Consider the following 22795-nt stretch of genomic DNA (forward strand, 5'->3'; position numbering starts at 1 on the left):
TTCAGTAATTTTGTGTGGCAAAGACAATTGACTTTTTTCAGCAGGATATTTACTGAAGTTGGTTCCTAACTTATGAGATGGCTCCAGTCCCTGTGCTCCTGAAATGGATTAAGTGGGTTTGATAACAGATGGACTAGCACTCTATATATCCTTATGCATAAAAAATAATTGAAGGTTGATACTTAACCCAAAGTTCAATGAGACTGTAATCCTGACATTTTTTAAGGATAGCTTTTTTGCATTTTTCAATTTTTATCCCAAATCATCACACAGCTCTCTGCACATCCAGTCGCCAATCTTCAGTCTGACAGTCATTCCACATTTTCCAGGTGTTTCAGCAGCTTGATGTCCCTGCCTCATTTCTGGCAAACTTGGAACTTCCTCTGGGAGAACAGGAGTTACACCTTCACTTTAAACAAAGGCAGGGCTGTTTGAAGAGAGGAGACTTTCAACACGACCTCAGCAGAGCGCCTTCTTAGTCAGCCACTGGCAGTGGAAGGAAATGGGCCTTTGTTTGTCTTTGCAGAATTCCTGAATGAACAAAATAAGTGCAGTCATCGAGCTTCCTCTGTGAACACTAGCCTCGAGTCCAGTTGTAACATCAGAGGTAAGGATGTCTGTTTTGTTTTATTATTTAAGAAAGTTGGCTTTGTACAAAGATAGACAATGCACTCTGTCTGATGCTATAGAATGTTGAGATTTTTCATGATGGCCGGTTGCCATAGGGTTCCTTTTGATATTTTGGTTCTTGAGGACTAGGACTGATGTCATGATCACAGATGCTCAAGTCTGTTATTATGAAAGGAACAGCTTCACAGGGAAAAGTGCGAAGTAGTGATTTATAGGAAAGGAAGGAAGCAAGAGAGTGTTAAAGTAAGAGTAAAGTAACCAGTTAAGAGCTGGAAAATGTTGTGACCTTGCAGCCTTTATTATTTCAATCAAGATCAGAATGTATGCAGAAGTTTCACTTTCTGGTGTTGCTTTCATTTGCTTTTAACAAACAAGCTTGATGGACTAAATGGTCTACACTTGTTTGAGATATCTTGTTAGTCTGAGCATTTATTTATCCATTTTCTGAACTCCACTCTAGTTTGGGCACCATTCCTCTGCGGGGCACACTTGCACTCATTCATCCTGGGCCAGTTCAGTTCTGTGGTAGCACTGGGTTTTAAGGAAATCTGCACAGACTGTGACAAGGCTGAAATTCAAACCAGGGCCTGTAGAACACTAAGGTTTATCTAGAATAATGGATAAATTGCTGTTTTAGTGCAGGATTAACCATCAAATGGAAATGTTTATAAAAGCACAGACCAGGCTGAGCTGGAGATCTGTCTGTCCACACTGTGCCAACGAGGATACAGCATTAGATTGTATTCTATCAGGATACAGATTTGGTCAAAACAGACTCCCCATGTGACCTTAAGTAAGTTATTAACATGTTAGAAGTGTGCAGAAATATTGAATTAGATCCTGTTTTCTAGCACAAATGAGTCATGTTGCAGGTTCATCGGTCAGTTTTGTTTTCAAAAGCAGAGAGTAATTTTAAATGAGCTTTATGAGACTTGCAGTGTGAGAGTAACATTTGTATGGAACCTACAGTACATATTCAAATTTATCTGGCCTTCAGGTCATTTCCACTGTTAATATAGCATTTTTTACAGCACAACTGCATAGTGAATTTCCCCTTGGGATTAATAAAGTATCTATCTATCTATCTATCTATCTATCTATCTATCTATCTATCTATCTATCTATCTATCTATCTATCTATCTATCTATCTATCTATCTATCTATCTATCTATCTATCTATCTAGTAGTGCAGTGGTTAAAGATCCCGCCATCCTGGGTTTAAATCCCAGCCCAGTCATTTCCTGTATGGGGTCCGCACATTCCGCTTATGTTTGCGTGGGCTTTTGTCTGGGTGTTCTAGTTTTTCATCTTAAATACACCATTGTTAGGGTGATTCTAACTTGGCCTTGCTTGCTGTATGTGTATGAATAAGTCCCTCTATGGACTAGAATTGATATTAATGCTAAGGCGGTAAACACTAGCTTCCAGTTAACCCAAACTTTTCTAATTTGATGTTGGAAACTTTTCTCACTCTTACCTGTGTTTTAAATAAAAATTCAGTGGTAATTTGGCAAAAGTGCAACCTGTATCACTATTGTCATTCTATAGACATTTATAAAGCTTCTATATACAGAAAAAGAGGCACAAAATGTGTGTACACAACTTCCCATGCAAATATCAGGAAATATAAAAGAAAACTTGATGGGGAAAAATGCGTATTTATAGAAACTATGAGCCATGCGTACTCAAAAATTTAGGAGAAACTGGGAAATGTCGACAACCTTGATAATGTAGGGAAATGCAGCCAAACCAACTAAATGGTGACTCGCACACATAATAATTTATATCTTCAAGCCATTATTATAATGTGATTTGACATGACAAACGTATTACACCTCAAAAGTGATGAATATGATGTGGAGACTGCATTTGAGTTTCCTCTTAAGAGGGCCAATGCTGTGTATTTGCACTGAAGAATTTTTTTGTTTTTTCATCGGTTCATATTGGCTACCTGTTGTCACTTCTCAGAGACCAGGCTGACAGGTCAGGAATATTTTGGCCAAATTTCACTTCATCATGCCTGCTGTGCTGGAAGCCATCAACTGCCTGGTGAGGCACCACATACAGTTTTTCTATGGTGTGGGTCCACCTACATAAAATATAAAAAAGTTACTTCCAACATAACAAGGCAATTTGCAGCAGTGTCCAGTTCTCCTAACATAATTGGAGCACTTTAATGCACTCATGTTGCAATAATGCTACCTAGGAAGAATGAAGTTCCTTCTGTTAACTATGATTAGTGGCATTCCAATAATGCCCAAGTTATCTGTGATGCCGAGACATGGCTGACAAATGTTATGTCTCAGTAGCCTGGGTCAACCCGTGATTCATTTATTTTGAGGCAAAGAGTTTTGACAGATGTGATGGTACTGTACGTGGTGGCTGGCTTGTTTGTAATGTAACTCAATTATTCATATGGCCTGCACTATTCATCGCAACACCAATCAGTTCATTACATGTGCCAGGTATTAGCAGCTGCCCACCTTATGCCTTTCCCTGGCCTCTAAAACACTGAGCAGAGGAGCTATAATGCTGTGCATGATCTTACACTTTGAGTGGTGAACCATAGTCAGCTACTGTTGATCGCAGGTGGTGGGATCTCAATGCCTCAGGTGGGAGGATGCTCTGTATGAGACTGATTAGCATGCTTCATAAATGGATGTTTCAGGGTGGTGTTCGAGGCGTTTACAAGGAGATTCTGATTTATAAAGGTAAATGTGCATACGTCAGGTTTAGCGTATGCATTTTCCTGTTTGCTGGCGTGTGCATGTTTTTTTCACACTCCAATCCATACAAGGTTTTACAAATGAGACCCTAGTCCTCCACATTCAGGTTTAGTTCCTGCCTTGCATCTAGTTCTGCAAGGATGAGCTAAGGCCTGCTTTGAGCTAGATTAAACTGACTTTGGAATTTTATGTTGCGTTATTTCCCCCAGCAGTCCTATGTCCAGTTTTAAGCATTGGTGTACTGGACAATGATGAGTGGCAGTACTGTATTTACTGCTCTTTCGGGCAGCATTTGGGTTCCTTTAAGGAAGAGTATTTCATTATTTTATGTAGACTCATTCAGAATTCAGCATAAATTGAATTAATGGGCAGCATAGTCTAGTTGTCAAGTCGTTCAACTGTAAAAATTCAAGGGTACTCGGTTCAAATCCTTCCACACTGAGCAACCCTGAGCAGCTTACACAATACACCCGTGCAAACCTCATAAGCAAAAATGGTTTCATAGCTCTGTACTTGTAATGCCTGCTACACACTAGAAGATTTTTTATAATCAGACTGATGTGGAGATACCCCGTACATAATGACAAGTTTCAACTTTTTTGTACTCTTAATTAGTCTTCAGTTGTTAGATCACACACACTGGAGTATTATGTCCACAAAGAACATCTCACATTAACTCAATTACACTTGTGATTCAAAGAATACTGACTCTCCGAACCTGCAGAATTTTACAAGATTTTACAAAATGTGACTTTAAAACAAGTGTGATTAGAAGATAGTGAAAAATCAAAAAAGCAAAAAAAAAGACAAGTCCATCTCATTTGGGGGAAACAAATTCTCCTGTTCACTGTGTTTTGATATAACTTCCTCCATTAGTCCCACATTGGCTACCAGCCTTTCACAACTGACATCAAGTTACATTGCATATAAAAACTTGGTGAGTCCCAAACTAGAATTTGGAGTCATAAGTATTGGAACACATTTAATTACGATTTAAAATTGAGATGACTCCCTCTGACTTGTAAGTAAATTTGGGTATTAAGGTCAATCAGTATGTACCTCATGTTACAACAGGATAGTCTGGGAAGGTAACCATTTAACACCTGTAATTACTGGGAAAGGTGAATCTGCCCAAAATTGAGCCAGTTATCATGTATTGTGGGCCTAGTATATTGTGTCCTCACATGTTATTCTCTACCAGTAACGGCACACTGCACAAATACACTTGAGTTATAGTTTTTATACTCTTTCTCTGTACGTTTATAGTGAGATGTCAAGCAAAATGACACCTTTTATTGGCTAACTAAAAAGATTACAATATGCAAGCTTTCGAGGCAACTCAGGCCCCTTCTTCAGGCAAGACGTACTCTGTACATTTAGCATTGGTTTGCTCAGAGGTTGATGCGCTTGCTGCTTCCTGAGCAGCTCTTCTTTTCTCCCCCCTAGCGTCCTGCTTCTTCTCTTCTTTCGGCATCTTTTCGCATTAAAACTGGTTAAGTCAGTGTTTGTGTTGCAATTGCTTAGTACGTTTTCTTTAATTTTTCACTTAAGCTGGCACTTAAGTCTTCAATCTGCCTCATAAGATATGAAGAGATAAGGGAAGTGACGGAGAAGGTGGTAGGGACTGAGAACGGTGTCTGTACGCATGCACTGCACTGCCAGCCACTGCCAAGAGTTGATTCTACAATGAAATAAAAATAAAAAGAGGAATAACCTTGCAGGTCAATCATCACCCTGATAGCGGACAGTAGAGGTCACGTAGTATATGTGTACCAGATTTCAGTTCAATAGGTCAAATGGTTTGCGAGCTACAGGTGATTTAAAATCCTGGACAGACAAACGAACAGCCACAGTAGTGTATTATATATAAAGATAGGAAAATGCCATAAACATATTTTAATTTTAAGTGGATCAGCTTAATGGGGCAAATTCAACCTTTCTAAAGCTTCATTACAAAACTGTAGTTCTGTATTGGCCCACATTAAGTCATTACCAATGAAGTTAATTAAGTTGCTGCAGCCTCTTTATGTGTCTTTGTATGCATTGATATGGTATTTGCATTGTATACTGTATGTTGTAGAAATGAGGGAACAGTTACTGCCGCATGATTGGAATTATTGTTATTTTTCATGTAGCTGAAGCCTTTATCTAAGGCAACTTAAAAATGTAATTGTTTTTTTTTACAGCTGGGGCAAAGGCATGTTAAGTGACTTTCTCAGGGTGACTCAGTAAGACAAAGGTGAGAATTTAAATGCTCAGAATTCTGGAATGAGGTTCAAAATTTTAACCTCTAATACTACAATGCTGGATGGGATATTTCAAAGAAAAAAAAACACAACACCAAAGAAAGAAGAAAATAATAAAACCACAAATGGCACAGCAATGTCAGCTGAGGTGGAAATGATAAATATAGGAAACAGGGGTCAGGACTCAATTGGAGTGTCCTGGGTAGAACAACGTTGAATCAGACAGAAGTCAACTTGTCACTGGACTGGTTGAGGCAAAATAGGATGGCAACTGCTTCTTCTCATTTGCCTCCAAAGCTGTTTATCCAGTTCCAGCACCACTATACTATCCTCAAAATACCCATCTGCCTCTGTATAATTCTAACAAAGTTTTTTCCATCTGTTCTTTCTTTTTGATTTGGTCTGCTAAGTTGTTTTTATATCTATCCATTGCAGCACAGGTCCTGCTGTTTGTGACTGTGTCCTCTGCCTCATGCAAAAAAAAGCCTCAATTTGAAATGCAAATCCCAACATTGCTGTACAGACATGGCCAAGCTTCCAGCCAGCAGATAACGTGCACTAAAACCATTCATGCCGCAGAAATAATTCAAATTTCTTTCCAACAGTCACTTTTCTCCGCTAATCTCCACAGCTGTTAAGAACGAGATGCTGTGCAAGCTGGGTTTTTGTAAGCCGTTCATCTCATTGAAAATGTGTCGACAGCCGGTTCATAGAAGCCTTTAGATGGACATGACCAGAACTGATCGGGGAAAGCTGTCGGGTTAAAGGTAAAAGAAATCAAATGTCGGATACAATGGGAACTTAGAATTTAGTAAATTATAAAAGAAATAACCTAATGCTTTTATTTTAAAGCAGAGTGCAACTGAGCTTGGTTGTATAATCAAATACAATTTAGATGGTTATTTTTATAGGAATAGAAGTGCGGGATATGTTGTCATTAAATGAGTTAATGAAGAAAGCTGAAGGCTGTCTGACCTTTACCACCATATATATGTGTATATATATATTAGGGCTGGGAATTGATTAAAAAAATTAAGTAATTAATCACATAAATGTATGTAATTAATTACAATTAATCGCATCTAACAATAAAAAATGTAATTATAAAAGTAATACATAAATCATGAAGTAAATACACACAGAATCACAAAATGAATTTAGAATCAACACAAAGGAGTTTTAAAAAAAATATTGGCATAGTTTAAACATAAACAATGACCTTAAACCTGAACTTTTAACAAAATACTACTTGAGCAAGTACAACTTGAATTTGAATGCCTTCCTAAAAAGCAAGATGAAAAGAAGGCAATAAGAAAAAGAGGCTAATGTAGTCATTCTCAAATTGGCGTAGCATGTGAGACACAGACGTGTCAAAGTAAGAAACTATCAAAATGACTTGACTTTGAATTCACTGCTAAAGACTGATTTAATTGAAAGAATAAGCATCTCTTAAATGAGCATACATTAAAACTTGTGTTAAAACTCTGTAAATACTATCCTCAATTGTTCATCACTATCAATGACTTGATGATTATACCTGTTCTCTACACAAGTGTTTTTTTCAGTTGGTGTGCCTTGGAAATAGCAGTGTAGTGCCCCTGGGTCCAGACCTGATAGACATGCTCCTCAGGTGGTCGAGACCTGTCTGAGGACTACCTGGAGAAGTCGACATAAAAGTGCTCTGTGATCAGCGTTTTGCAGACATAGCACTTAGGGAGCACTGTCGGGGGTCCACCTGCCTGAGTGTATGGTTGTTAGTGACTCTCGCAGAGCTGAGGGCCAGTGGGCATACGAGTTGCCTCTGACCCCGGGTCAGTGGAATGAGGCAGAGAGTGGACTGTATGAGTGGGCAAAGGCACAAAGCAGCTTGGAAATTCATCTAAAGTGCTCACCAAGTGCTGTGTCTACAAACGGCAATCTCCAAGCAGTTTTTTTTGCTGCCCCCGTCCCACCCCTTCTGACAGTTTAGCACATTTAAGAGATTTCATGATTTTTTAGTTGGTATAATCTTGGTGTGCCGTGGGATTTTTTAGGGTACAAAAAGTGTGCCACAACAGAAAAAACTGCTCTACCTACGCCTGGCATGCTAAAAAGATCTCGGTAGCTGCTGTCTTGCTTGAAAACTGACACCATGCATTACTTGGATGGTTATTTCGCATTCTTTACATAAATTAGCAAAGATACAGCCAATTGGAATAATGGGTAGGGATAATCATTACACTTGTATTTTGTAGAATTTTGTCATTATATTAGGGAAGTCAGCACTGTAAGCTACTTGGTGAGTTAAAAACAGAGGTACCACACTCCTCTCTTCTGGCACCACCACTCCTCCCAGGCAACCTTGTCCTTCTCCCCCCGACTCTGGCCGTTGAGTGGTGGTTGCTGGCTCCTTTTATAGTCTACCTGGAAGTGCTCCAGGTGCTTGATCGCCAAGTTCCGGCAGCACTTCCGGGTGTGACGAATACGCTGCCCAAAATGGGGCAGCAGCTCCTGCTGCAGCACCCCCTGGCGGCGCCTGCGGAACCCAACAGGGCTGCACAGAACTCCAACCCCCATGAAGCCCTGGAGGAGTCTGAGGCATCACTGCAACCCAGTGAGACTGCCATCTAGCATCCAGGGGGTGATACTGGGTTTCCCACCCTTGCCTCCCTTGTACATATGGTGCAGGGGCGTCCCAGCAAGGTATGGGCCTCAGCCATCCGTCACAATAAATATATATATATGTGCACATACATACACACACACAGCACGATGCATAATGAGATTATAAATTTGAGTCCAGAAAAATGATTTTACTTTTTGTTTAAATGGTGTAATCTACTTACAGCACTGCTCTATGAATTGTGACAATCAATGGGACAAACAATTTACTGTGCTAACTTACATTGTGCTGCCTGCATGTCACCTTATCTTGTTCAACTGGAAGAAACAAAGTCACTTGATGAAGAGCAATCCAAATATTCTTCAGAATCTGGCAGGCACTTATTAATGTTGTCCTGAATTCATTCAGTGTGATGAAGCATTGCTAACCACCCACTGCTATTTCAGTATCGCAGAGTGATCCTCTTTAATAAAATCCCTGTGTGCGTCCATGTGTCCATGTGTGTGTGTGTCTTCTGGTGAAGTGCGCATGCGCGGGACACTCTTTAATAAAGGACATCATTGCTGGGGAGAGTGCTGATCGGGTACTCGCGGCCGCGCACATAAAATCCGTTGCTGGGGAGACGCCACACATACAATAATCAGCTGCACGCCAGCACAGATTAAAATACTTGCTGGGGAACTGCACAGCACTTGCTGGAGAGACGCCACAGCCACGATTATCAGCTGCACGCCACACAATACATCAGTTCCTGGGGAGACTCTGCTGATTTCCCACTGTTGTGACAGAAAATTAAACACATATTACAGACAATGCGGAAGTACAGGGAAGGGAGGAATGAGTGGCAGAGTCACCGGCCTCTAGCAGATGCTTCAAAGGCTGCCTGACGAGTCACACAAGACAGAGAGGGCGGGACCTGTAAAATATTGCGCGGCCGATACAATCGGATTTCGGTAAATGAGGTAACTCCTAAAACATAAGGCACGAAAAATCCAATCAGGTACTGAGACGCAGAGACCAGCTTCCCCAAAGAGGTGGGATTAGTGTTTGTTGTTGTGCAAGTGTTCACTCTGAGGATGTTAGATTTGCGATTAAGAAGCTTGGCCCGGAAAAGGGTCAGTCGTTGAAGGGGTTTTCCTAAATATACGAATTTTCATGATATTACAATAGGATGACTTTTAAAAGTAGATTTATTTTCGCGCACATAAAATCCGTTGCTGGGGAGACGCCACACATACAATAATCAGCTGCACATCAGCACAGATTAAAATACTTGCTGGGGAACTGCACAGTACTTGCTGGAGAGACGCCACAGCAAGCTAAAATAAAGAGAGGCAGGATAGGAGATCTTCAAACAGACACAACACATCAATCAACAGCGACAGAGGAGAGGATAAATGTAATATTAATTATACTTACTGTATTGTCATATACGTTTCTATTTTATTTTTATTATTATTTTACTTTAGGCTTCTTGCAAAAACAGAATGAGGTCAAGGTCCCTTGCCATTTAATATAGACTGTTCGTACTAATGTTTATGCACTACTGTTCTAGTGCCCGTTATTGTAACAGGATTAATGTCTAATAATTTCATAATAAATGTTTTTCTTTCTCTGCCCTTTGGATGGATAGAGAAGGGGATGTCAGATTTGATGTGAATAAGATGCAGTACTGTATGACTTGCTGAACTGTAACTTAGCCAGTGTGCCCCATCAGCACACCGAGAGTGAGTTATTTTGGATTGAGTATGGATTGAATATGTGATCTGTTGGCTGAGGAGGGGAACACCTCTGCAGTGTACTAATGGAGGTGTATTCTTGTTGGTGGAATTCGAGATTATTGTGTATGGGTGAAAGACACTTTATCCTTTGTCGAAGGAGGCTGGGTGTCATACCCGGCCGGGACGCCTGGAAGGACCAGGTGGTGGCATATTTCTCCTCCGGGCCACGAGAGGGCAACCGCCCTGGAGCAGAAGAGGGCCACGGAAGGGGAGCAGGGAGACTCAAGTCCATGGAGGCCCATATCCACTGCCAGGGGGCGCCCCGAGCCTCATGGAGCCCGGGGCTTATTTACTTCCGCCATCCCAATGGACATTGATCCTTCCAGGGTCACCCGGAGTGCTTCCGGGTGTTCTCCTGATGCTTCTGCCACACCAGGACGTGACGTCAGGTAGAGCACCTGGAGCTCATCTGGGTGAGGATAAGAGGGGGCTGCCTCCCTCCAATCACCGAGCTGGAGTCGGGAGCAGGACGAAGCTCCTGGAGAGAGAGGACAGGTGGCCCAGGGACGTTAAGAGAGAGAAAGGCCCAGGAGAAAGGTGACTTGGGCTAGAGGCACTGTGTGTTCTGCGGGACTGAGTTTGTGTTGTGGAGGACAAAAATAAACCAGTTTTGTATAAAGACATGGTCTTCGATTGGTGGTGTCCGGGAAAATATCACACCTTTTAAAGATAATCCCTTGCAAGATATTTTGTGGGATAACTGTGCAATGCTTTTTGTGAAACACATACTATACAACTGACTTTTAGGATCCCTCAACAAGGAAGGGCTCGGGTTGTTGTATCCAGTAGGATCAAGGCTGGGAAGTGCACAATGGGAACATAATTGTGTTTACAGAATATACAGCATTTGAAACAATAAGAAGTTATGTATATGAGTGAAAAGGCTTAAAAATACATGTCATGTCATTTTCTAATCTGCTTCATCCAGACCAAAGTCATTGTTTGTGTGGGGCTGTGTGCTTTTGGAGGGTATATGTAGAGCCTACCAAAAGCTAGCATGGTGCAAACCCTGGACAGGGTGCCAGTTTATAGCTAGGCGAACACACACACACTAAACACACACTAGGGACAAGTTAGCATCACCTATTCACCTAACCTGTCTGCATAGACACGGGAGAACATGCAAAATCCACACACGAGTTGTGAACCTTGGTCTTCTTGCTGCGAGGCAGCAGTGCTACCACTGCACCGCCATGCCACCCCCATACTCCACAGTGACATATTGAAAACTGATTGAACTTTACTCCTTCCAGCAGTTACCTTAAAATATTTTCAAATTCACATATTTCAAAGCAATGGCTCCGGTTTCCTCCCACAGTCCAAAGACATGCAGGTTAGGTGGATTGGCGATTCTAAATTTGTCCTAGTGTGTGCTTGGTGTGTGGGTGTGTTTGTGTGTGTCCTGCGGTGGGTTGGCACCCTGCCCGGGATTGGTTCCTGCCTTGTGCCCTGTGTTGGCTGGGATTGGCTCCAGCAGACCCCTGTGACCCTGTGTTCAGATTCAGCAGGTTGGAAAATGGATCGATGGATGGATTTCTTCAGTTTAACCTATTAGGCAGAACGAGTGCACTCAGCAATTGCTGAAGCAGCCTGCCAAGTAGAGTTCTTTCTTCTTAGATAAAATGAATTCATGAAGCTCCGGGACCAGATGGCATCCCAGGCTGTGCCCTCAGGGCGTGTGCTGACCAGCTAGCAGGTGTGTTCACCAACATCTTCAGTCTCTCCCTGAGGCAGTCAGTGGTCCCCACTTCCTTCAAGGCATCCACCATCATTCTTGTCCCAAAGAAACCAGTGGTCTCCTGTCTGAATGACTGTCGCCCGGTTGCACTGACATCGGTCAATATGAAGTGCTTTGAGCAACTGGTCAAAGGTTACATCTGCTCCTCCCTCCCTGACACTCTGGATCCTCTCCAATTTGCTCACAGAGCAAACAGATCTACAGAGGATGCCATTGCTCTAACAATAAACACTGCCCTCACCCACCTGGAAAGAGGGAATACATATGTAAGAATGCTGTTCATAGATTACAGCTCGGCATTCAACACCATCATCCCCTCAAAACTTGTCTTGAAGCTTGACGACCTTGGGTTGGGGATGACCATCTGCAGATGGATTTTCTCTTTCCTGACAAACAGGCCCCAGGTGGTGAGAGTCGGCAAACACACGTCCTCATCACTCATTTTAAACACAGGAGCGCCGCAGGGCTGTGTGCTTAGCCCCCTCTTGTATTCCTTGTTCACCCACGACTGTGTTGCAAAACACGGCACAAACACCATCATCAAGTTTGCAGACGACACAACCATCATAGGCCTTATCACTGACAACGATGAGACGGCCTACAGAGAGGAGGTGCTGGCATTGGGTAATTGGTGCCTGGATAACAACTTATCTTAACGTCAGCAAAACCAAGGAGATGATCGTGGACTATCGGAAACAACAAGGCAGAGAACACCAGGCCATCTACATAAGCGACGTAGAAGTTGAAAGGGTTAACAGCTTCAAGTTCCTCAGAGTAAACATCACCGAGGATCTCTCGTGGACCCTTCACATAGACACTGTGGTTAAGAAAGCTCGCCAGCGGCTCTACTTCCTGAGGAGGCTGAGGAAGTTTGGCATGAATGCCAACATCGCCTCAAACTTTTACAGGAGTGTGGTCGAGAGTCTGCTGACGGGCTGCATTACCATCTGGTATGGGAGCTGCTCTGCCAGCAGCCTGAAATCACTACAGAGAGTGGTGAAGGCAGCAGAGCACATCACGGGCAAGAGTCTTCCTGCCATTGAAGACATTTACCTCCATCAGTGCCTGCGTAAGACAAGCAGCATCATAAAGGAGCACAGCCATCCAGCACACCAGCTGTTCTCCTTGTTACCGTCTGGCAGACGATACAGGAGTCTGTCTGCTCGGACTACAAGACTTAAGAACAGCTTTTACCACCAGGCCATTCAACTCCTCAACAGCAACACCTGAACACTTACATACACTTACATTACATCTACATTGCATTACATCTACATTGCAATACTCACACACAAACTGTACCTGCACATACTCTGAATACTGACTGGAACATGCATCTGCACTTTATGGAATATGCATCTGTACTTATAAAACATTATCTGTGCAATAACTGTCATTTGTACTTGCTGCTCATCCAACTCATATTGCTCTATAACTTCTTTTATACGTACACATTTTATTTTATATGGCTTGTCTATTTTTAACTTGTACATTTTTTTTTTTAATTATTTTTTTTTTTAGCTTTATTGGATCTAGGCTGAGTGACTTGTTTTTCTCGTCATACATATTTCATTGTATGTTGACCCTGTGTTAACCTATATATGACAAATAAACCTAAACCTAAACCTAATTTCTGAGTTGAAAACCACCTAGCATTTCCTATCATTTTTCTAGCTCATGTTTAATGGGTGACACACTTTAAGTTCCCATCTGAAAAGAGAGCAAAACAGGCTCTCAGACATTGTTAAGTTCTCATCCACCTGATTTCTCCCAGTACATTTTAGATGGAATTGTGTGTTACATGTTCTATATGGGGCGGCACGGTGGCACAGTGGGTAGCGCTGCTGCCTCGCAGTTGGGAGACCTGGGGACTTGGGTTCGCTTCCCGGGTCCTCCCTGCGTGGAGTTTGCATGTTCTCCCCGTGTCTGCGTGGGTTTCCTCCGGGCACTCCGGTTTCCTCCCACAGTCCAAAGACATGCAGGTTAGGTGGATTAGAGATTCTACATTGGCCCTAGTGTGTGCTTGGTGTGTGGGTGTGTTTATGTGTGTCCTGCGGTGGGTTGGCACCCTGCCCGGGATTGGTTCCTGCCTTGTGCCCTGTGTTGGCTGGGATTGGCTCCAGCAGACCCCCGTGACCCTGTGTTCGGATTCAGCGGGTTGGAAAATGGATGGATGGATGTTCTATATGTATGTAAAATGTACTGTATATTATTAAAAAACCTACTTCATCATACATCCCTTCCTACCTTATAGGACATTTTAGTCCAAGAGGTGCCTGAAAAAGAACTTTCTATAGTTCTATACCCCACACACCTCAAAAACGATTGGTTTGCATCCATCAAGCATCATCATAGTGTGCAGTGCTGTTTCAGCAGACATAAACTGTTAAACTATTAACTTGCATGCAGTCATCTACATAACTTGATCTGTGACAAGACTCCACTGTGCATGTTGCACTAAGAATCAGTTTTGCATTGCCCATTTTAATATAAAGCTAAATTTCTTTAGTCATGGTGCAAGGTATTACTGACAATTCTGTAGTTCAGTTACTTTTATTGTCTTGTGTGGCTGTTCCTGGCATATTTTTAACTTGATTTAATGTCCTATTTATTGATATTGCTATTATTTATTGTTATTTTCAGTATAGATCTTGAATAGTTCAGCAATGTCAAGACTAAAGGAGATATATATGTCCATGCAGATTGCTCAAAGCCCAACTGCAAACCTTTTAAGATAATAACCAGATAATTAGGCTATTTACAAAACTGGCCAATAGAATCCTTGTTTTGTCTATGTTTAAGAATGTATTGACTGATTTATGTTCATGTAGAAGTTTCTTAGGAAAATAGGTAGATTATATTTAGCTTCTAATTATTAGGTAGAGCAGGACTTTAGCAGCATATACTGTTTGTGAAAACTAATTTTAGATTTCCAAATATAACTCCTAATGGCAACATATAAAGTGAGAATAAAGTTTGTCTCAGCAGTTATATTTATGGTAGAAAGCTACATTGTGTACCGTTTTATTTATTCGTTCTTTTCTGCCCTTGCTTTCTTAAACATGAAACCCTTTCAACTCACCTGCTGCACTAAAATGAGGTCCCACAAGTCCTGAGGGACTTCTGCTAGAATACACGCTGTTATGTCTTAACCAAATACTGTATAAAGTCAGTAAGGCCTTTACCAGAGACTGTGTCAAATTGTGGAATATTTTTTTAGATCTCCTGTCACTTATGTTTGTTGTAATTGCCAGTTTACCTTGGAGAATCTCTGCTCACATTAGATATCACAGTCCTTCTCAACACAAAACTCCTCTGTACAGGTGTAAAGGCTCAAATATGTGTTTAACAGAATGCCAATAGTCATAACAAATATGGTTATTGTTGGTGTTGCATTATGCAGAGTTTTTGGCAAGGAGAAAAAAAAAAAGAGTAGAAATGGTCTTTTTTAACAGGGGAGCTCATTGAGTTTTGTCTGTTATTCATGATGAGTATTGTCTCTTCTAGACATTTAAATAGCCATTGTAGCAAGCAAGCAAACACCAGCTGTTTTCCTTTCTTATTGGTAACTGCAATATATCCATTTTTTTTCTTTTTGATATTTTAATGTATTTAAAATCCTCAACCATTCTATTCTCACTATACTGCACCCAGATTCTGTTTTTTTTTTTTTTTTTTTGCTACTTTTCCTCATAACCCCTTTAATTTGTTTATTGCTCTCATCTTACTGAGGATTGAGCCAAAGGGGTGGGGCCTCCAATTGCCCTTAATTACTCAGGTGTGCTGTTGTTGCTACTGCTTTTTAAGACTCTCTGTGCTCTCTGTTCACTCTTGAGGTATTTGGATGGACGGTTTTTTTTAATAGATATGTGTTGAATTGAATTTTGGAAATGGTTGAGTTTTGAGTGTTGAGATTAGCCCCTTTACGATCAGGTTGGTTGAGAGTATCATCTGGCTAAAACTGGCTAATTGTTCTTTAAGTTGCCTATTTAGGTTATAACTGTTTTTACCTTTTAATACATTGCTTTTGCTGGTGCTATGTTTGATTTAATTTTTTTGTGTAGAGTTTAATGTAGTTTTCAGTGGGTTTTTTTTTAATGTAATTTAGTCTTTTCAGTTATTCTTGTCTCTGATTGATTGATACTACTTCTAGTTCTTTTATTAATGTCTTTAAATGTCCATTCTCTAACTTCTTTGCTATTTGATTAAGCATTTTTCTAACTTCCTGGAGTTTAAAATTTTCCAATTGTGGTGTTTCGGTAAAGTTGGATACTTTGGAGGAATCTGATAATTGGGTGTTCCTTGACCGGCAGAACAGTAACGCCATGTTTGTTTCAAGTGACCACATGCCAGCCTGTGTGTGGAACAGATAATCGAAAGCTGAATAACTGTTAGTAATTAAAGTGAGCAATGCAGTGGGCTTTTTATACTGTTTATTACTCATTGATGGTACTTGCAGTCCCTGGTTCTCTGCCCACACTCTTCTAATGTAATAGAGTGTGGGAGTCCATCAAACCCTGGAGAATCCCTGTTCATATTAAATATTGCAGTCCTTCTTAACACAACTTCTCTGCACAGGTCTAAAGGCTAAAATATGTGTTTAATAGAATGTCAATAGTCATAACAAGTATGGTTATTGTTGGTGTTGCATTATTCAGATAATTTGCAAAGTTTTTATTGGCAAGGACAAAAAAGATTAGAAATGGTCTCATTGAGTTTGTATTATTTATACAGTGAGGGATAATTAGCTCTAATGTATGTGTCCTTCCATAATTGAGAACAGCACTGCAAGTCCAATTGGCATTAGCAAACGTTTTAGAGAATTTTATATTCACATCTGGTTCAATGTAAATTATCCAGAGTGAAACAAAAGGGGGATTTGTTAACCCTATTGGACTTTTTACTTACGAGAGTAACTGCTCAAGATTAAAGAAAAACTGTGAGCTAGCCGTGAGATTTCAGTTTTTGGCCCGTTTTTTGCAAGTCACAATCTGTATCAACACTGAGCAATTCTGCATTCTAGGAAACCAAATAATCTTTTTTGATATTGCAGCAGGAAAGTCATCAAGCTGCTAAAGATCAGTTAGTAGTTAATTAGTGGCAGTGAAATCCTTAGGCTGCTAAAGATCCATTACATAATGACATTAATCTCACAACAGAATGAAATTAAATTTCAGTCCTAAGGAGTCTGCCTTCAGAGAAGGAGAAAGGTATATGTAAGAGTATGTTAAAGTGAATACAGACCATTCCAAAGTAAAGGCAAATGGAAGCTGTTCACTTCCTACATGATGACTCAGCATTTCCCTTGTTACTTTACAATCTGCTGTGATCGGTTAGTTTTGGCCCTGCCATCAAAAGGAATAAAACCCTGCAACAGTCAAAAGGAAAATTTATCTCTATGGTCACAAATATTTTCATTTTTATGTTGGGCAGGAAGTATAAGCTGATTGGTTGTTTAGTGTATTGATTTGTTTATTTTTTGGTGAGGTTCAAAGAGGCCCATGTTTCTGACAGAAGCAGGCACAATATTTGGATCCTGGCTTATTACAAGACACCACCATTCTGCAAGTTATTTTTGTAAAATCTATTGCATGCGGCCACCTATATACTCCTGCATAATAAACCCTCTGCAGTCTCCTCGGGCATCACATAACAATGCATTTCTCATTCTTCCAGGGGTCAGTTGAGAAGAAGCAGTATCCCTTCATTTATGCATGCCTGCTGAGAGATGCAGCGTCGAAAGGCTCATGCGGATGACAGCACCACCTTGATTGTGGACAAGCCTGACTCAGATGGTTACTATGGCAGTCTCGACAGTAAAGATGACATTTTTGTACTTGAGGAGGTAGGTCTTTTCATCAAACAATTTCCATTTTATTGTCTTTCATAGTATATACTTTAATAAAGTTAATTGTTATAAATGTTAGTACATTAGCTTAGAGTTTCAGGATATGATGGACATGGTTCTACCTTAGAGCTTTGCAGACCTACTTCAAATGCCTGTCAAGTCAGTCTGTAATCCAAAGTTTGCAAAATTCCCCCATGCTTGTAAAGATTGGTCTTTAGGTGTTCCTTTATCTTTAAAATGAGTATGTTAGGTTAATTGCCAACTCAAAAATGGCCTGTGTGTATGCTGTCTGTGGTAGGCTAAGATGTGGTACCTGAAATAACTTAAGTGTGTTCAGTTCCATATTCTATAGATCAGTGGTCTCCAATTCCAGTCCTAGAGCACCACAGTGGCTGCAGGTTTTCATTCTAACCCATTTCTTAATTGGCGACTACTTTCTGCTGCTAATTGACTCCTTTTCCATTCATTTTAATTGACTTGTTCTTTAAGATTTCTTATCCTGAATTTCCTCATTCCTCTGAATTGCTTCATTTCTTTGGCACCCAAACAGAAATGAAATGTGAAGTGAGTGAGCCAATAGAAGACCAACTAAGTCAAGGCCTCAAACTCCAACCAATTTCACTCCAACCAGTTGCTTAATTAGGTGCCGATTTCTTGTTGTTAATTAAACCTGTTCTTTAATTCCATGGTTTGTTTCTGCTCTCATTGTGCAATAACATACATTTCCGAAATTGTTGGTTTTCTCCTTCCTAAGAGCAGTGTTAAAATGTTTTGGGGTCCTCAGCAGATCAACATTGTTGAGACCAGTGTTGTGCATGGACTAGTTGAAAAGAGTGCATTCATTGAACAAGCTCATTTTTCTAAGAATGGTGAACTTAACATAACGTATTTGCAAGTGAAGAACCTGAACGTGAACTAGTTCCATTTTATGTGACATTCTGGATCTGGTTTAGGTTCAGATTAAAAGTTTTGCCTTACCCTGTAATGTAAGGGTAGAGCCAAATACGGCATTTGGATAAGCACAGATAGTGTATTTTTAGAAATATATTTATTTTGCACTAATTTTTTGCCATTTATTTGTATTCAGGGGGGAAAAAAATAACGTAAAATTAAATAGGCACGGTCGGTCTACCTGCTTGTGCTTAAGCCCCACCACCCAACCCCCCCCCCCCCCCCCCCCACACACACACACACACACATGACATGACATGACATGACATGAGCACATGGTGAACCTCCTCTTTCTCTTTTAGGAAAATGTTGTACTTTGCAAAGCCACTTTATATTTTTCCCCATTGGACATGCAATAGGTGATGTGAATTTTGACTGGCAGAGTAATATAGATTAATTCACCTACACGCTGGTTCCAGTCACTGTTTGTGTCACATGGTTGGAAATAGAGCGGTAAGTTACTGTATATGTATATTTGCATCTATTTAATCTTTTTTGACCAGGAGGATATTAGCATATATGGTTATACGTGTTTGTTTGCTGGCTATAACTCAATAAAGCGTATTTAAATAGTCTTCATAATTATTGTACTTAAGAACACTAATAGCCTAATATAAGGCATGCAAAATTGAAAAAAGCAAACTCATGGGTCACTTATTCTTACTCCTTTTTTAAAAAAAAAAAAAAAAAAAAAATACAAAAATGAACTGAACATGAACTAATTCAAAATTGAAAAGGTGAACTATGACTGTGAATTCATTTTAAAATGTGTGAACTGAACTTTGAGCTAGTTCTTGTGAGGTGTGAAATTGCACAACACTGCCTAAGACCTTCATATATTTTCAGATATGGTATGGTGGACACAGTTGGCTAGTCATGTTTTGTCTCCTTTCGTATCTCACTATTGTTTGGCTGCTAATTAAGGAAGAAAAAACAAATAAGGGGTCTGAATCTCCAAGAGCAAGCCAATTAAAATTAATTCAAAATAAGTTAATTAGCAGTAAAAACTGGTCACTAATTGAGAAGGGTTCGAATGAAAACCTGCAGTCACTGTGCAGCCCACCAGGACCGGAGTTGGGAACCCTGATATAGATGAATTACTGCATATTAGAAATGTGCATGGAGCGGGACTGCTTGACATCTGTGGCTGAGCGACAGGTGCTCAGCAGGCTTCTATCAATTATGGAGAATCCACTAAACAGTGTCATCTCCAGACAGAAGAGCAACTTCAGCGACAGACTGCTGTCACTGTCCTGCTCCACTGACAGACTGAGGAGATTGTTCCTCCCCCAAACTATGCGACTCTTCAATTCCACCCAGGGGGGTAAACGTTAACATTATACAAAGGTATTGTCTGTTTTTATCTGCATTGTTATCAATCTTTTTAATATTGTTTTTTTGTATCAGTATGCTGCTGCTGGAGTATGTGAATTTCCACCTGGGATTAATAAAGTATCTATCTATATTGCACTTTGCTACTTGCTTGCACTGAATTGTTTTTTCAGAGTCTTCTGGAAATCAAAATGTTCTTTCATATTTAGCGAAAGCTGATATGTAAAATCAAATGTGATCTGTTTAGCTGAGAATGCTAACATTTTGATGTGTGGGGAGATGGAAAGTAATGTAGATTAGAGATCTTAGATTTCATTCTTAGATTAAGAAGACTGGTGAGCTGAATGGTCTGTCCTCATCAAAACGTTTCTTATGCAAATGGCTTCCCAAAGATGCAGATGTGTCCAGATTCAACATAAAATGTTTCTTGGATGGCTAGAAATTTTAAAGTGGGAGAACATCTGTGTTAGGAAGCACACCAGAGATGTATGATTGACAGGGTCGATCTATGTTATGTGTGATATCTGCCCTCTCCCATATGATACAACAGAACAACAAAGGTGGAACCAGTTTGGGAGCACAATGTCCTCTATTAAGATCACACGAACTAATGGTCCCAAGTTCTAACCAGCTAGTGACCTGAGAGGATGATGAACATAAATGGCTGCAAGTGATGTTTTGTTCCACACTTTAATGTAGATGGAGCAACAATGAGCCAATGTGAAAGGACTGAAGCAAACCATTATGCCCACAATAGAATAAGTCAAGCTCTCCTTCCTCAAGTGAGCGATATGGATTTGTTTCTGAAGGTGGTGGTACAGCCCAGGTGCGTGGACAATGATAACTGCTCCATGTGGGTGCATTTTTGTAGAAATGGTAGGGGAAAAATTGTACAGTCATGTTGTGATTTCTGCGGTGGGTTGGCACCCTGCCCAGGATTGTTTCCTGCCTTGTGCCCTGTGTTGGCTGGGATTGGCTCCAGCAGACCCCCGTGACCCTGTGTTCGGATTCAGCGGGTTGGAAAATGGATGGATGTTGTTATTTTGTGAAAGGTAAAGCATTTTCTTTTTACAATTTTCTGAAAACCTATATCAGTCGAATATGGTTTGTGATTGTCTGTTATAGGTATATTGAGTAAATCTTTACAGCTTTAATGTTTGAAAAGGACAATTGGCTTTGTTTAGTAAATCAGACATGAAGCATGTGATCATGTCAACCATTCTTTGATAGTCATTTTAAGAGGTTTATGGCTGTGTTTCTGAGATTAACAGGAACGAGTTAAACCTGATTTAAACAGGATTCTGCAGCTGTTAACACAGCTAAACACGGGATCGCTAGGTTTTTGCTGAATAATGCAAAGCTGGATAACATCACTGAAAGAATGGTTCTCTACATACCTTTTCTTTTACATGCTAGGCCTTTCTGCATTTTTAAAACAAGCACTTCCCTCCACACAACAGTGGCTTGACTAGGATGGTCTTCTTTTGGCATGTTTTCAAGGAAGTGAGAAGAAAATGCATGTTGCTGTTTTAGAGAATTTTTCAAAATTGTCACAATCGGTCAAATCTCATGATTAAAGTATACCTGCTACAAGATCTGGTTTCTTTCTTTCATTGTCCTTTCCTACTGTTATCACAGCAACCTGTAACAGAGGAGAAAGTGCCAGAACCTTCTATGAATCATCATTGGGATTCAGTATCTAGCTTTAAGTCTGTAGAGGCAGCCCAAACCAGAAGTAAATGTTGATGATGACATGTTTTGGGACACAGGATCATTTCAAAATCTGTTACTTGTTTTAGTTAAAGGCAGTTCTGCCTAATCGAATAGTGCATTTTAGAAGTTTATGTAATCTCCATTATTTATGCTATACATGCTTACATTTATTTGCATAGCATACGGTTTTATCCAAAGCATCTTACAAAGGAGGTCAACATAATCAAGTAACATCAGCAAAATGTAGCAGGATCGGTTGCAGAAATTTGAACACCACAGGGGAAGAGCTAGAACACTAACATATCAAAAAATTGTCAGTTAACAATATGACCGATCTCCATAGAGTAAAAAACATTAACCATTTGACAGTCAGAGCAATAGGGATTTCATTCACTTCTTAAACACATTGATGGAGTGATTCAGTTGGAAAGAGGGGGAACAGTTCTTTCCAGCAACAAGATTTGCTACATGTGGATTGAGATTTGGCACCAGATGCTGTTCACTGGCAGACCTGAGGGGGGTGAGAAGGAGCATAGCACTTGTGGCCTGTAGGGGGCATACCAACCACACAAACCCAACACCCACCAGGCACAAGTTCAGCACAGAATACAGACTTATTCTCAAGGGGGAATGCTTCTCTATTGTTCCCCTCAACAGCACAGTAAAATAAAGCACTTAAATGCAGTACTTTGTCTCTCTCTCTTCTCTTCCTTTCCCTCCCTCCTGACTCCGACTCCCGGAGTAGTGACCGCCGGCTCCTTTTAAGCTACACATGGGAGTGTTCCAGGTGGCTCGTTACGGAGATCTCAGATCACTCCCAGGTGTGGTGAAAGCCCAAAGTAGGGCTCTGTAGATCCACGTGGCAGCTGCCATGGAACACAAAAGGCTTGCAGCTAACTTCAACTCTCACCGTGCCCTGTGGGAATCCGTGGTCCCATAGCAACCCAGGCAGGATGCCCTCTAGTGACCCGAGGGAGATAATGTCCCGAGCCTACTCTCTCTCTCCAAGTCCTTCCATCCAGCTGCTATCCCAGCCAGGCAGGGACCCTAGCCATACACATCATGCCTCACCAGTGTCTCCATATAAACCGGGTGACTGCTACCAACACCTACTTTTAGTATGTGTACATTTGTCACCCTGGACCTTTTCACTTCAGTATATCCATGTCTTTTTCAGCTCTGACCCCATGCTTTGTTGATCATCAGCACTTCACAATGAAAATGCCT

The 22795-nt window shown here is 40.7% G+C and overlaps 1 protein-coding gene across 3 annotated transcripts in view; it reads left to right on the forward strand.

Moving 5' to 3' along the window:
* The first annotated feature begins 335 nt into the window (after positions 1-335).
* The window catches only part of ano7 (anoctamin 7), a 117712-nt gene continuing 95252 nt past the window's right edge, over positions 336-22795 (forward strand). Inside the window, exons 1-3 of one of the 3 annotated variants that reach the window (XM_051922882.1) lie at positions 336-607; positions 5544-5596; positions 17401-17569. In XM_051922882.1, the coding sequence (XP_051778842.1) occupies positions 17453-17569 (117 nt within the window). In that variant the 5' untranslated portion in view covers positions 336-607; positions 5544-5596; positions 17401-17452. Of the gene's footprint in view, positions 608-5543; positions 5597-6214; positions 6371-17400; positions 17570-22795 lie in introns of those variants that run through there. The other 2 variants (XM_028825716.2, XM_028825717.2) reach the window with 2 other exon arrangements.

Source organism: Erpetoichthys calabaricus, chromosome 2 (genome assembly GCF_900747795.2).
Source record: "Erpetoichthys calabaricus chromosome 2, fErpCal1.3, whole genome shotgun sequence".
Taxonomy (NCBI): Eukaryota; Metazoa; Chordata; class Cladistia; order Polypteriformes; family Polypteridae; genus Erpetoichthys; species Erpetoichthys calabaricus.